Genomic DNA, 16,080 nt, shown 5'->3' with positions numbered 1-16,080 from the left:
GTGCTCGTCAAAGATACAGTATCTCTCCCTCTCCCTTTCTCTCTCTCTGTTCCTCCTCCTTTTGTTCCCTTTGTACCGATCAAAATTCATGCTGAGTGGTGGGTTATGGGCCCGCAAAAGCACACTGCGCAGTTTGGTTTTAATCTGATTCCACCTGGCCCTCCTAACAGCATTTCAGATTCCTAATATCATTCCACCGCTGCTGCCGTGACCAGGATTAGCTGGCCTAATGATCTGGCAGCTCGGCTCACTCTCCCCGCTCCTCAACTTTGGAGAGAAGAACTGAGGAGCGCTCGTTCCCTGATGTCTCACCACTCCCCCCGCCTGCGAGCAAAACTCCGAACACAGGCTGACAGAGTCGTAAGAGCGCAGAACCTGCAGTATCTAATTGGGCCAATTTGTAGGTATCCCTGCTGAGAGCGCCCCACTCACTTCAGGAGGATACTGATGTCTTGTGCTATTCTTCTGAACCACTAAAGCCCTCTCCCTGTTTCATGTACTGTACATTACACACATGCAGCACAAACCTGTACAGGAAACTCAACTCAAAATTTTTGTAAATTCCTGATGTCCTTTTCAGTCTCAAGGCCACCAGATGCCAAAAACATGGTTTTATAACATTTGCTAACCTCATCGCAGAGTGTCAGAGCTCTGCTACCTGATCAGACTGGGTAAGTGGAGGGAAAGGGGCGGGTGGAGGGAGTGGGGGTTGACATCTACAGGCAGGGTGATGGTGATATCAAATGCCCCAGTAGGGGCAGATCTGTCTGGAGGGCCCCAGGCGATGTGGCCTGATAAGCCACTGGCCCCAGAGTCAGCACGGGTAGGACGAACTCAATTAGCTCCTGACAGACCTCCTCTCAGCCCGGCTCAGCCTCCCCACCACAGCCAGAGCCCACTGGCAGCTGCCACGCTGACCTCTCCTCCAGGGGCCACTGCCACCTCTTACCGCTCCGACACACAGCCAGGGACTCATTTGGGGAGAGGGGAGACCATGCTAAAAGTCTGTGCGACACAACCACAGCCGCGGAAATACATACACTAAATGCCACCAAGTGTGATGGGTGTGCGTTCTCACATGGGAACATGTAAATGAAGAAAGGAATGGGGGCTCCAGGAGGGGGTGGAGTGGCTCTGGGGAGAGAGAAAGGGAATGGAGAGTCCAAAACACACTGAAATATGGAGGACGCCTCTCTGTGTAACTGGTTCCAGGTTAATGACCATCAGGGGAATATGGGGCCAAAAGACCCTTGGGGCAACCTAGCATGTGTGAGTGTATATGTATGTGTGTGTGTGTGTGTGTGTGTGTGTGTGTGTGTGTGTGTGTACATACATGTACATGCATGCATGGATGCATGTGCTCACGGGTGTGAGTGTGTGTGTCTGTGTGTGTGTGTGTGTTTGGGCTACAGACACAATATGAAAGGTGGAAATACTGCAGGGAGGAGGATGATGGCAGTGGTTTGGTTGGAGGCAAGCCCAGCACTCCATAGGGACCCATTCTAATCTATGAGGGAGAGGCCCCTAATTTTGGAGTTTCTCATTCATTAGTCCTGCTCTGGCAGAGAGACGGAGAGACAGAGAGAGAGAGAGAAGTGGGGGGCTGAGGGGAGAGAAGGGGGGGACCTGAGGGGAGGGGAGGGGCCTCTTTATTAACGGATATGCCAGACACTCAGGAGAGGCTGACAGAGATTTATGATGTGCAGATCTATGGAAGCAAACAAACGGGAGGGAAGAGAGGAGACAGAAAAAAAAACAGGGAAAGGGAGAGAAAAAGAAAGAGATATGCAGAACAGAGAAAGGTAGAGAGAGAGCAAGGGAGAGAGAGAGAGAGAGAGAGCTGTTTATCGTACCAATGGAGAGCAAGGGCCCCAGATCAATAGTCCGTAGGCTAGAGGCTGGTGCTGGGTTACCACTGGGGGGACCATGCTGCTCCGTGGCCCGGGCAATTAAGTTTTTCAGTCTCCAGCAGAGGATTATATTTAGCTTCTCCACAGCGATGTCACTGTAGTCTTTATAAAGCCATGAGCTCACTCCACTATGACAACATGAGCCCCATGCTCCAGCGGCACCACAAGATAGTGCTGGCCAAGAAGCAGATCACATCTATTGATCCCCTCTCCCGTTCCTTCCTGTTCAGAGATGCTGCTGGCAGGAAAGAGAGGGCCTCTTGTGATACAGGCACTGCTGTTTGTCTGACGTAAACTGTCTGAGCCGCACTGGGCAGATCTTGTTCTTATGAGGGGCTGAGTTCAGGATCCTCACAGAAGCAATCGCTAATGATAGGATTATCCTCAACAGGGAATGTTCACACTATTAGAGAACCAGTTGTCCAAACTTCCCACGTCGGAGAGTGAAGAGTTAACAATCTACTGTGCGTTCCATGTGGGGAAGCTCCCAGCAGAATTGGACAGCTCATCATACTGTATGTAAAAAGAAGTTCAGTGATAAGTCTAGCCTGGCATGCAGTACTTTTGGGACCACATTTCTAATTCTGCTTTTTCATCAGAAATAATGAGTTTCCATTACAGCCATTATATGGCATGGCCATGGTATAATTTAAAAACATAAAGTGACAATGGTTGATTATAACTAGAAAAATTCTGATAGGACAGTAGCGGCAAAATTAATTAGCCCTATAAACAGTTCATGTGATATTGTTACGCAAGAGTCTATAGATTTTGGTTTTTGAACAAGTTTAACTCCACAAGGAAACCAAAACTCTGGTCTGTGGTGTTATCAAACAATACTTTCAATGTCTTCTGGGTATATTTTAAGGTTTAGCAATTGTACAGAAAATGACAATCATTTGTTAGTGCACAATCAAAATGTTAGCTGATGGAAAAAGATTTGAAGACCATCCCTTGTTGACCTCAGAAACTCCACTTTTAGCTCGCATGCCTCTGTGCAACTTGTTAAAATCTGCCAAACTACTGACTGAACTATCTGAAGCTCATAAAAATAACTCAGTGGACATAAACCACCGCACACATATCACTTACTATCATTGGTGTTCAGTGTGTAAAATCCAGGGCAAGATCACAGACATATGACCGATAAATTTGGGTATGAAATGCAGGGATGTTGGCGCATAGCTGTTGAGTGGATAACTGTGGACAAATCTTTTGAGAACCACAGAACCACATAACAGAGAGTGATCAATTTAATTAGAAAATAGTCAGTATGTACACAAAGAATGTGAAGGGTATTCCTGATGCCTGGGTACTCCTGTGTTGCTTGCATTCTGCAGTGTATGTGTGTGTGTGTGTGTGTGTGTGTGTATGTGTGTGTGTGTGTGTACATATAGATTATAAACAGAAAGAAATATTATTATAAAGGGTTAAGGCTATTTAACACAGTCCAATGTAAATCACAGGTTTAGACACAGTGACTGTGTGTACAGGGGGCTGGAGGCAAGGAGCCATGCATGAAATTACTTCATTAATCTTCTTCTGATAGTCTGTCCTTGTTTAGGGGAAACTCTACCTGCTTAAAACAAAGAGCCCATCCTGCCTCAACCATAAATTACCCTCTTCATCAGAAGAAGAGCCAAATACAAATAGACGAACACACATGCATGCACACACTGACACACACCACAAATATACAAGGCAAAATTAACAGGCCAAAATTAGCAGGTTTATCAGGTGGCCAGGATAATTTAAAAGCAATCAAATGTGTAAATGTTTGTACAGGCTCACAGTCATAATGCAATCACAGTTCATACGTAACATCCAGATAAGGTGCATTAATACAGAATGATCTGATCACATTAAATTTTGATTTCTCAATATAAAATACTGGCTATAGGACACAATTCAAATAAAAATACACACCTCAAACATGAACTGAAATCGCTCAAAACACTGGTTAAGAATCTGTTCTCACGCTGGCTGAAGCCGACCAGACAGTCTCCCCACAGTCTCTAGCTTTTTACAGGCTCATCCCGCCAGCTGCCCCTCATTCCCCATAAATAGTGCTGATAATAAAAAAGGCAGTGGGCCTTACTGATTTATACGGTAGCGTCCAGTACCACACCATTCTGGAATAATTAAACTTTGGGGATATTTTCCTGCATTAATGTGTCTCCTTCAGGGGGCAATCTAAACATACATTTCAGAACGCGTTGTGTCTGGTGTCAGTGCTGTCCTGGGAGGGACTCTCCAAGTGGCAGGTTCAACAACTAAACACTCAACTTAGCCATTCGATTGCACTTGGCCCTGCGGGGGCGGCTGAGTGTCGACTCATAAGAAGGCACTTTATGCGAACACGTTTTGCGACCAACATGGAAAGAAACACACACACACGTAAAAACTCATTGTATAACAAGCAAGCAAGCAGGTACACACACAAGGAAATACACACACATGCAAATCTGTCAATTACGAGATGAATGATATCACAAAACTTGTGACAAATAAACTTATGTCCTTGACTTTAAAGGTATCCTCTAACGAGTGACTTGTCTGCATTTCCAGCCTCTAGATATGAAGGTGGAAAGGCTTCTCTCAGGGAGAGCGACGAATAAAGATTTACAATATAATGCACTCTGAGTAACTGAGACGCTCAGTGCAAACAATAGACTGATTCTGATTTACAATGAGAAGGTAGCAACTTGGCATAGAATTGAAACAAATAAATTAAATGTAAATCCTAACCTTGTAAAAATAAATAAATTATAAAGCAAGTAACAAACAGGAAGCATTAAGTTACTTAAATTTTACTACGTCAATGCCTCCTGCATGCACAAGCAACGAAACGCCTGTACAAAACAGATTGAAAATATTTTCACACTGACAACAGGTTTTGTAGACCAGCCAGCTCTGAGTTCTGACACAGTCAGACAAAGAAATTGTGCTGCAGTGTTTTCTGTTATAATTTATACGCTGCAAACTGACTTAAAACTTCAAATCAAAGCATTCTTGCTCTTTCTGCAACACAGGCGAAAAGCATGGGACAAGAGAAACACACTTATCAATAAAAATTCCTCTTCCCCACAGTGAAACTAGGCCTTCACACTGGCTGAGTGGCTGGCAGCCTGCACCCTGCCAGGTTAATGGCTGGTTATTGGTCACATGAAGTTCCCTTGGGCAAACCAGGAATGAGAAATAGTAGCATGGAAGACACACCCACAACACGGTTTGATGTACACCCGCCATCTCTGCACCCTTTGTGAAGGTTTAAACATTTGATGACACCAGGTCCTAAAGCTTTCCTGCAAAAATGCATTCTGTCCATTTTAAAATATCCTCCTCAAACATCTGACCAGAGTTCCCCAAAGAGTGATGGCAGTGTTTCCTCTGTAATTTTTGTGCAGCTGTGGTGTTTTTGAGCAGCGATTATACATTTGTCCCAAATCTGTCACCATTTGGGTTATGGTTCAAGTTGAGGTTCTAGTGTTCAAAATGTTTTTAATCATAATAGAAACATCACTTCTACTGGATTATACTGTACTTTTTTTAGTTTTAGGTAACAGCAAGATGCAATAGCAATGTGAATTTCACATTTTCTCTTGCAGCAGTGGTAACTTCCTTGCTGTGGTGGCACACCACTGCTAAATGAGTACAGAGGAAACACTGGATGGGAAAAACAGCTCTCAGCCTAAAAGCTATATATTGGGTGCAAGACTCACAGGCCGTGTACAGTGAAGACTTTGTGAAACTGTCAGTGGGAATCAGGGCTGCTATTGTGACGGACGGTTTCAATATTGATTTCATAAATAAACAGAGCTAACCATCGATCCTAATGTTATTTTGCATTTCAATTACTGCTCCAAAACATAACCTTCAAACGACTGGCCGCTCAATACCAATAGCCTTCACTGATAAACGCCCGTGTAGCCACCCACCTTAACGTCACACTTTCTTACCGAGTGTGAATTAGCAGACTTAGCATTTTCCCTCCATTACATTTAGGACGGAGCCATGCAAAAAGCAAAAGAATTGTCGTTATCCTTTATATCCACAAAGCAAACATGCAACACAAATACTGTATGAAACATGGCAAATCTCAGGTTCAGTGGTGTCACTTTTTTACCACTAATATACGTCCTTACCCACAGAACTGTTAAAATTAACTACATACTTTCAGGATGACTAACTCTTCTCTTGAATCAAAAATTTCTTTGAAGTTCTCTGGTATTTCAGTTCTGGAGAGGTACCTGTGAGTGTGTGTGAGTATGTGTGTGTGCCTATGTGTGTGTGTATGTGTGCATGCATGTGTATGTGTAAATGAAGAGGGGCCCTTTCAGTGTTGGAGCAACAGGAAGAAGTGCTGACGCACCGTGTCAGTGATAGCACTCCGCTGCCACAAGGGCATGAGAGCCCACGTAGGCTAGCATTATCCTTCTAGACTAATGGACCTGGTTATTTTTAAACAGATTCTCACACTGCGGTGGAGGTGTCCAAGGTTACCGTGGACGGGAAATCAGAAGGGACGTGTGCGGTGACGGCTGGTGGTTTCTGTGCGGGTGGATGTCGTGAAATAGCCAAAGAGGCACGGCATCTAATCACTAAGGACTGTAGAGGCCAAACATCACATGGGTTCTCATGAGTCACCATATTAAAATAACAGTGAAATCTGCCAACTCTGGCCAATAAAATTAGGAATCATGCAAAAATGTGGTATGCTCTCCGCAATCAAATTCATGCATAATCTGTTGTTACTGTAAAATAAAGAAAAATAAACAACACACCTGCAACATAACCTTATCTTTGCATGCATTGTTATGCACATTATAAAACACACACTGGTATTTCACTGAAGAAAAAAATACACACTGATGAAGTCAAGTTTCCTACAACAGAACAAGACTAGATAGCTTTGAATCCTTACATTCTGTCCCAATTAACCTGGGGGATAAAGCTCTCCATGTGGGGAGAGTTACATGTGTGGGGGTGAATTAAGGGGTTTGAAGTGGCTGCTCCTAAAAAGCAGGCCTAAGCCGCTAACAACTGCAAACACACAGAGAGCTATAGAATAGTGAACATCCAGAGTGTCAATACACTCTACATCCCGATTTGCCCTGGAGAGGGACAATGTCCCGCACCCTCCCCCCGCTCAGTCCAGGCTGAGTGACATATTTACAGTGAAAGAAAAGATACTCATATGCAGGGCTTACCAGAAATGAGAGGGGTCCAAAGTGGCCAGTGGACTGAGTAATCGCCCTAATGAATTGGACAACGAAGCCCTGTTGGTACAAGGAGACTCGTTTAGAATTTGGAGACAAATTGAATTTAAAAACATTAGGTTTTCCTTAAAAGGCAACACATCCCAACGCCTCCTAAATGCTAAGGAAGAGGAGGAGGGTGTGAACGGGGCCGGTGAGTTGGCCGGGCAGCGGGGCTGGACGCTGCGGCTACAGAGGCCACCGGCTCCTGGCTCTTAGCAGGGTGGCCATTCTCGGTCAGGAGCCTCTTCTGGTAATGTATTCTGAAACCAAATTACCGTAAGCTGATCCCATCTGGATAGTGTCTGTGCAGGGCTGCTTTGGTTACCCACCACTGCCTCTAGCCTGCGATAGCATCTCCATGAAGACAGCAAAAATCTGATTAACCCAATAACACTGAAACACTTGGTCAAAGAGCAAAGAGCTTTTAACTTAAGATACACTAATGCAATTCCCTCGCCTTGTTTTCTGAAACCTAATAAGAACCAAGAGAAAAGGGACGGGACGGAATGGTAGAGATGGGCATTTGCTGACTCTAATGCAGCAAGCTGGGAATGAAGTCAAATAAATTGAAATCTAATTCATCATTGTGTGCTAACTTCTGCTTCTCTAAAAAAATACATTAAAAAGCTCTTATTTCATGAAAGGAAATTGGATATTTAGTATATGGCAATGGCTGGGCCAGGGCTTGAGGAGAGCAGCGAGGGTGTTGATGGAACATTTAAAACCAGAAAGAAGTCACATCTCAATTCACTGCCGCTCAGGCTGCATGTGTTTTCTAGCAGGCACAGATGAACTCAAACTGACAATCCTCAGCACTGGCTGATGTCTGAGTGGCGCGTGAACAGCCAGTGCAATGCAACATCAACAACAAGCCTGTCAGACTCAAATATGCTCCGTCTCTCTGCGTGAGCCAGGAGAAATTTACACGTAAACAAGTGAAGCAAAAGTAAATAACATATCAAATGTAATGAGCTACATACTAATGGCAATGAAGGAAACAAATTCTGAGCAAATAGGCACGATGGAAAATGCAACTTACAGTAAAAAAAAAAAAAAAAAAAAAAAAGTGTGGACAAAATGCTTGTTTATAACCTGCGTATGTTCAGAGTTTTTAAGATGACCAATCTGCAAACACACAAAACTCTAATGTTTCAATCCAATTCCCAGGCAGTGGCAATGCCCTCAGGTCAATCTATAGAGTGTATACTACAGTGATTCCACAACAGGGCTGTGCTAATTACATGGAGCACATACGTCCCACTAATCCTCTCAACCAAGCATCACGGCCACATCCAGCCCACAGTGAGGGGCTGCAAATACCGCTATACAATTAGCAGAGGAGAGCTACTTTGAACCGAAATTAACAACACACTCAGACCAGCGCTGGCTACATCCCACAAATAACTTGTTGGTAGGCAGGCCTGTGATCAGGAAAAAGGTAAATTTAGTGCGCTCATTTCTATGAATTGCACTGTGACAGATTTTTGGGGGGAGTTAGGAAATAATTGTATTATAATTATGTAATAAATCTATATATTGAAAACAAAACATCTATGTTGTGGAAGTAAAAGTAATATGTCAAACACCTGTTCATCGTCTTGAAAAAGCAAATGCTCTTTTTCCAATAATATATTTCAAAACTGAAATGTAATGATGTTAATACAGTATTGTGATTATATTGTGTACAGCACCATTGTGGTATCAACAGTATTTTCTGCTCTTAAAAAAACAAATTCTCAGTTTTTGCACACAGTTTAATATTTAATGTTAATATTGCAATGTGTTACACTGTAATTGATTTGTTGGAGGAAAAAAATAAACAAACAAACATAAGGATCTATAAATTGTGGTAGCAATATTTTGCGTACACAAATAGAGAAAATTTCATTTCACATTGTATAAATGCCTGGTGTATGCTAAATCATATCTATGCAAAATTTCAATAATAAAAACACACTCCTGACTATACACATAATGAAAGGAAACAAAGTCAAATTAAGTCCAGTGAAACTGTTGCACTTCTAAACAAATGGCTCACAACAGAATTAAAATGTCAAATGTATTTAGTGTCACTAATATTTCCTAGAGTTGCAATGAATGTGATACAACAGGAGCTGAAAAGTGCATGTGGATAATTACATCTGAGGTGGTAAACAATTAAATCGGCGAAAAAGGTGAACCTCTTGGAAAATTTGGTGAAAACAATGCAACATTCAAATTAATAAAATAGCAGATTAAAATATCTATCAGCACCGGAATAGCGTATCAAGCTGTATCAAAACTAAATATTAATTACCGTAGTTTTGCCTTTCCTTTTGGGGCAGATTGTTTTAAACAAGCACATTGAAAAAATAAATAAAGTTGAACTAATGATAGCTGATGTATCTCAGAAATACCTGCTGTGTCTGACTGAGGGAGAGTAACTGCTGCTTGTGTAAATTTGTATTAAGGTGTATCTGAGAGAGTAGAGAAGTTCTGTAATCCAGCTTAGTAGGAAAACAAAGGAGATTATTGCATGCACGTCTAAGGAGTTAATACGTTCACTAGATTGGCTTTTTGAGTATGCAATGGTTAAAGCCCAAAGCTGAGACTTCCTGAAAATATATGAATGATGGAAAGAAGTAGATACCAATAGAATCCTGCTCTCTCGACTCATTTACTATTATTTTCTATTAGTGTTCTGTGTCACTTGCACTGCTTTAAAATATAATGTAGTAATAATTTAAAAAATAAATCTGTCCTGCTTACATATGGCACCGTTAACATGTTTTGCAGCACACATGGTTCAGTTACAAAAACACACAATTTGGACAAGTTAAATGAATGCATGATTAAATTTAAAATTACTCAATTTAATATACATTTTCAAAAAAAAAAAAAAAGTTTCCATTCACTACCAGTGAACAAAAAAATCAAATTGTGTAAAAGCCAAAATAGTAGTCAGTGATTCCACCAGTCTTTTATTTTACATATATTTTTCTGTAACACTAGCAGCTATTTAAAATAGAAAAGCTTTAAGAGTAAAAATTCTCTCTACACTCTAAACTCTACACAATTAGTGTTTTTCATCTGTCTGTCCTTTTTACATTTGGTGTTGAGACAAACACCTTAATATTGTATTTAAAAAATAAAGTGTTTCCAATTAAAAAAAAAAAAAAACTTTTCCTAAAGACAATTTATTTTCTGTGAAAAGCTGTGGATTGATTTACGAGGTTGAAGTGTGGTAAATAAGCCAGACTTGGCCCAACACCCAGGAGCTGGTGAGGTAGCAGCTTGCCTCGCATGCCGGTGGCTGGGATGGAGCTGCCAGCTCACTGGGGTTACAGGGTCCTTTCATTTGTCTTTCTCCGAGTACAAATATTACAGTGTGTAATTCATCCTCTCCAATTCCATGGATTCACTTTAATCTCATCTCCTTAAAATATTATTCACATTCTCCCAGGGCGGCCCGATCTAGCAACAAAGCCATCACCACACAGCCTCCTAACCCAACAGGACAGGTACCCCAAATTCTTTAGGAAAAATACATACTTTGCAATGGGGCAAGCTTAATCGATCAGCCATGCTCTGAATGAAATTTATAAAGACTGGCATACGTGATGTGCTCTCAGGACAATTCTATACACACACACACGCACACACACACACACACACACACACACACACACATTTGCACCTGCTCTGTTACTTTATGTCAAAACAAAGTCCTACAGGCTTTAAAAACCCTTAAAACAATGGACAAGAGAAAGTCAGGAAATGCGTGTTTAAGAGTGTGAGTGGGTGTGAGAGGGCATATGAAGAGAGAAGCCAGCGAAAGCCAAAGACATCACTGCTAAAACAGTAAAAAAAAAAAAAAAAAAAAAGTTCAGTACCTAGATTAGCAGGTCCATTGTGAAGAAAACAAAACAAGCACAGGCACGGCTAAAAGAAGAGATGCAGATTAAAAAAAAAAAAAAAAAAAAAAGATGAGGACGGGGAATAAAAAGAAAGAAAAGAAAGCAATGTGTTGGGGGGAAAAAACTGCATCAGAACAGACGGGTTAAGAGGGAAGAGTGAAGGAAAGAGGTGCACCTACTGGTTATGATAGCTGAGAGGGTCTGGAAGACAAAGTTCTGAAATGTCCATCAGTCCAGTTTTAGCATTCCAGGAATGAGAGGAAGAGGAAAGAGAAAACAATTGAGACCCGCTTCTTCCCCAAATGATAGCACAGCACCCTCAGAGACAACGCTGCCGAAAAGCCCCTCCAGCACCGCTCCCCCCAGCCTGCACAGGTATGTTGGACTCTGACGGTTTGAGTGGGCGTGTGTGTGCGTGAGCATGTGTGTGTGTGTCTGTGTGTACGTGTGTATACGCAAGTGTATGTGTGTGTGTGTGTGTGTGTGTGTGTGTGTTTATGTATGTATGTGCGGGGAGAGAGAGACACAATGTGTGTCTGAGTGTATGTGAGTGTATGTAAGTGAATGTGTGTGTATGAGAGAGAGAGAGAGAGAGAGAGAGAGAGAGAGAGAGGGAGAGAGTGGAGGGGGGCAGAGAGACAGAGAGGTAAAGGGGGGTGAGAGAGAGAGAAGCGCAGGCAGCAGCGGATGAGCGCTAAGATGGAGAGAGCATGAGAGAGCGAGCGAGAGGAATGACTCTTTCCATGGTCAGGATAGGGCTCTTTAAGACTCAAGGGCTTGATGAATATGGAACAGCTGCTGTTGGCTGGCTCTGAGGGGCAGGACTTAAAGCGACAGAGGGGCCGGCAGAGCACGGGGGAGGAGGGATCCGAATGCTCGCTCGCTCGCTCGCTCACTCCACCACACACACAAATGCAACACACACACACACACACACACATTCTCACGCACACAGACAAAACAACCCTATCACATGAACAACAGAGATGCGATCCAGAAATATGCAAACACACACAAAGTTGCTACCTTCACATAAAGAAAAACAGAGTCACAAAGATTTTGGATACCAAAAAAATCTGTGAAAATGAAGCTCATAAAAACAGAAAAGGGATTATCAGTGTAAGTGCATGTACTTAGCAGCTGTGAAATAAAGAGTAGCTTGTTTAATTCTGTATTGAACTATAGGAAATTGTAGGATTTGCAACAGATACAGTGTTTTAGCAGGAAAATTAAATTTTCACTTAGATTTTATACCAGCTGTTTTGCTGAAAAGTAATGCAGTTAATCTCAGTGTCTTTTTTGTTTTCATGCTTGCATTATTGATATCAAACAAAGCCCCTTTAAAACCATATTACTGCTCACAACCAATGGCATATAATCTAAGCATGTCTAAGATACCAAGAAATTATCTGTGCTGTTCTATAAACACATTATAAAGTCAAATCTGACACCAGCGCAAGCCACACTAGAAATACTACAGCAAACAGCTGAGTGCATCTGTAGCACTTCACTTTCAATAAGCAATAGCTTTTAAACCACTGAGGACAGTAAATGTATTTATTGAGCTGTGTCGCTAGCTCCATTTGCGGGCGTTACATGTGAGGGACCATTGTGAACCTTTCACCACCTGTGAGAGATGATCTCAAGCCATAACTCAAATTCTGGAAGCCCATCAGCCTCTCAAGCGGCAGAAAATCCAGCTCTGTCTTCTCTAACCCCAGCTTTAAAACGGTCTGTGTTTCAGTGTTGATCAAGCTCAAGAAGAATGCAGAGAATGCAGATACCATTTCACAGTCAGTGAGGGTCTCCATGTTACTGTATCCCCACATTATAAGAACAGAGCTTACCATGGCATCTTATTGGAGAAATGAGCAGTCCGACAATGGCTGACACTTGGCTGGAGTCAAGCAGAAAGAGGGAGCAGCTTGCCCACTTCTCTAAAACTCTGCTTGAGCAAGGCAGGTCACAAGACGCCTGTCAACAGTCCTCAGTTACTTCAACCAAAGTAAAAACGAGAGTCAGTGACGAGGAGTCAACGTCTACTAGTAGACCGAGGCTTGAAACACGGGTGTTGGGTCACCACTGTTCTGAGTGTTTCAGTGGTGAATCAGGAATGCCCCATCACTGCATGTAACGCTCTTTACCCCTCGAGAGGAATCCGGTTCCACTCATCGGCTCACGTTTCTATAATCAATGCAAAAACATCACGCAATCCCTATTGATCATCACAGGCCTATTGATGTTCAGCAATAGTCCCTTCACAGTGGCACAGATCACACAGCATCTGCTCTCTGTCTTGTGACAAAAACAAATGGCTAAATAGCTGGAATCAAATTAAGATGGATACCAAATGAAACACCTGTCAGTTTCAGAGGAATAAAATCGCCATTAAAGACTGGATGTCAAGAACTAGGAGCCACTGCAAAGTTTGGTTAAAGAAGAAGAAGGGAAATAATGCCTATCACATTTGGCCAAAACCACACTCTGAGTGATTTTGCCTGGTAACACTTCACATGTGTTGAGTCAATCACTTTTTTTTATCATATTGTCAGTGGGAACTGTGTAATTGTAAGACTTAATCTGAGGAAAATTATTCAAGTATCTATTTCATTTTATTAAAGAGTGGGTTGAAAATCTTTTAAAACACACCAAGAAGGATAAAGAGATCTACACTGAGAATAAAAACCCTTAATTGTGTGCAAACATCACTGCACAAAACACAGGATTAGCAGTACTAATATAGATGATCCAGCATGGTTTAAGTCAGAGTCGTGGCTTCTGCGAGGCCTCTCCTCTGGCTAAACAGAGAAATCACACGAGGTGATACTTTCCCATGACAGACTACACTTCAATCCTGGAATCTACGTCTTGTTTATCCTGTTGGTAAGTGCCTCCATCTGATGCAAATCACATCGCTACATATATTCCTTTGCCCTCCCAGGGCTTTAGAGTGACATTGTACAGACTTTTGTCATGTTGTCTAAGCTGTGAAAGCCCTGCTGGCGCTATCATTGCCTCTTATCAGCTCTGTTATGAAAAACTCACTGCTCGTGACAGTTGATTTGACAGGGAGAAATCTGATACAAATAAAGAATAGACCTGCACTAGGCAAACACTTGATCACTCATGGCAGGTTAGTGCAGTATTACAGCCAGAAGCAGTGCAGTATTGATTGAAACACGTAACACTCAGCTAATGTTATTACTTACATTAAGAGGAAAAACAGAAATGTCTGCTTTTGTTTTGGCATCTTAGTAAAAACATATTCAGCCTTTACACTTCAACTCTTTGTCAGTGTGTGCGAATGTGTGTGTGTGTGTGTGTGTGTGTGTGTGTGTGTGTGTGGTCATGATGGTGGTGTGTGTGTGTGTGTGTGTGTGTGTGTGTGTGTGTGTGCGGTGGGGGTGGGGGTCTCCTGAGGCAACATTCACTTTAAATGGGATTTGTCAAAAGGAGGAAAAGAAGTTATTTTAGGACACTTGTATGACTACTCAATACTGCTTTAGTGACAGGCCACTAATTATTCCCCTTAAATTGTCACACGATATTAATGCTTTCTTTTTTCCCTAGACTGCTATCATGCACTATTTTAAAACACAAGCATACACAACAAGTGTACTCCAAATCAAAGGTTAAAAGCTCATTTAAACACTGTTGGAGTTGTAAAGCTGACTCCACAACATAAAACACATGTGGTGTCCTAATAAAGATAACGTTGCTTTAATTAATCAACTAAGTGACTATAGTAGTCACTTACACTTACAGTTAGTTTTACACTACAGTTTGAGTTTGAGTTTGACCAGGCTTGATCAAACTTTCACAGTGACACTTTAAAAAAAATAAGTTTACTAAAAACAAGCAAATCAATGCATCCACATTTTATGAGATATTTTTTCTAACTTTTCTGGAGGAAGCCATACACCCATAGAACTGGCCTTAAGGTCGCTAGGTGTGTTTTACCTTTTTATGCATTCACCATTACGCATTCAGACATCAACCCCGAGGAATAACTAGCCAAACACAGCCGCCAGCATGATGTGCTTCAAAGCTAACTTTAACCCGGGATGCATTTTTTTTTTTTTTTTAAACTTTCCAAATAAAAGGAAGACAGCACAAAAAAACAAACAAACACAGGGTATACAAGAAAGGCCTGTAACGTGTGAGTGGTAGCAAAAGGAAAAAGTGAGGTTGATAGGAAGGCGCTCTACCTTACTCAGACAGGTCATATCAAGTCCCCCAGGTGCCCACTGCGTGCTGCAGAAGTGGAGTCTCCAGCTTGTAGTGGTGCCACTCTGCTGCTGCGTGCGCCGTTTAACTGTCACACGCGACAGCCACAGCATCAACTCCTCCTCCGGCGCGCGCCCAGCGGCTACACCAAACACCTCCAGTCCGCCGCGGGCAGGCAGGCAGGCGGGCGGACGGGCAGCGGGAGGACCCGGCCGGGTGAGAGGGGTCAAATGTGACGCTGCGCCGTCCTGAAAAATGATTACAAAACCAGCGCCTCCGTCGTGTTTCCGTTTAACTCTGGCTGCCACTTTTCTTTGGTGGTGTAAGCTCTAGAAAAAAAATTGCATCAAGAAAAATGTGATATTTATAGCCGGTAACAGAATTGGCTGGTAGGAGCAGGCTACTTGTAACTTAGTGTTTCTGTACTATAGGTGCCTGTGCAGCTGTTTGCAGCCTCTACGGAGCCTTTCACTGCAAGAGAAAAAAGAAAAAAAAAAAGTCGAGGGTGTAATTATGGATAACTGCTTATTCTTTCCCTCTCTGCTCACTACCAGCCGGGGCGGTGTAAATCTTCACCCGAAAAAAACAGCCGGTGACAGTAGACGTGCAAATGTTGAATTGCACGGCAGTCGGTTGGATTTCCACTGTTGATGAATAAATAACAGGACAAAAGCAGCGTCGCGTCTGTTTCAGAGATCAGAGGCGCTGTATCACATTGCCCAGAGGTTCCCAAACTTTTTCATGTCAAGCCCCCACACCCCCCAGATGGATGCACATTTAGACTGT

The 16,080-nt window shown here is 42.5% G+C and overlaps 1 protein-coding gene across 4 annotated transcripts in view; it reads right to left on the bottom strand.

Annotated features, from left to right (window-relative positions):
- The window catches only part of esrrb (estrogen-related receptor beta), a 45,940-nt gene extending 34,346 nt beyond the window's left edge, over positions 1-11,594 (bottom strand). For 2 of the 4 annotated variants that reach the window (XM_030044462.1, XM_030044464.1), the window contains exons 1-2: positions 11,247-11,594; positions 7,121-7,189 (exon numbers count right to left, since the gene is read on the bottom strand). In XM_030044462.1, coding sequence (XP_029900322.1) covers positions 7,121-7,189; positions 11,247-11,296 — 119 coding nt within the window. In that variant the 5' untranslated portion in view covers positions 11,297-11,594. The other 2 variants (XM_030044465.1, XM_030044463.1) reach the window with 2 other exon arrangements.
- Positions 11,595-16,080: the final 4,486 nt, after the last annotated feature.

Source organism: Myripristis murdjan, chromosome 22 (assembly GCF_902150065.1).
Source record: "Myripristis murdjan chromosome 22, fMyrMur1.1, whole genome shotgun sequence".
Taxonomy (NCBI): Eukaryota; Metazoa; Chordata; class Actinopteri; order Holocentriformes; family Holocentridae; genus Myripristis; species Myripristis murdjan.
Note: the sequence above shows the minus strand (reverse complement) of the source record. Positions and strands in the feature narration are given on the sequence as shown.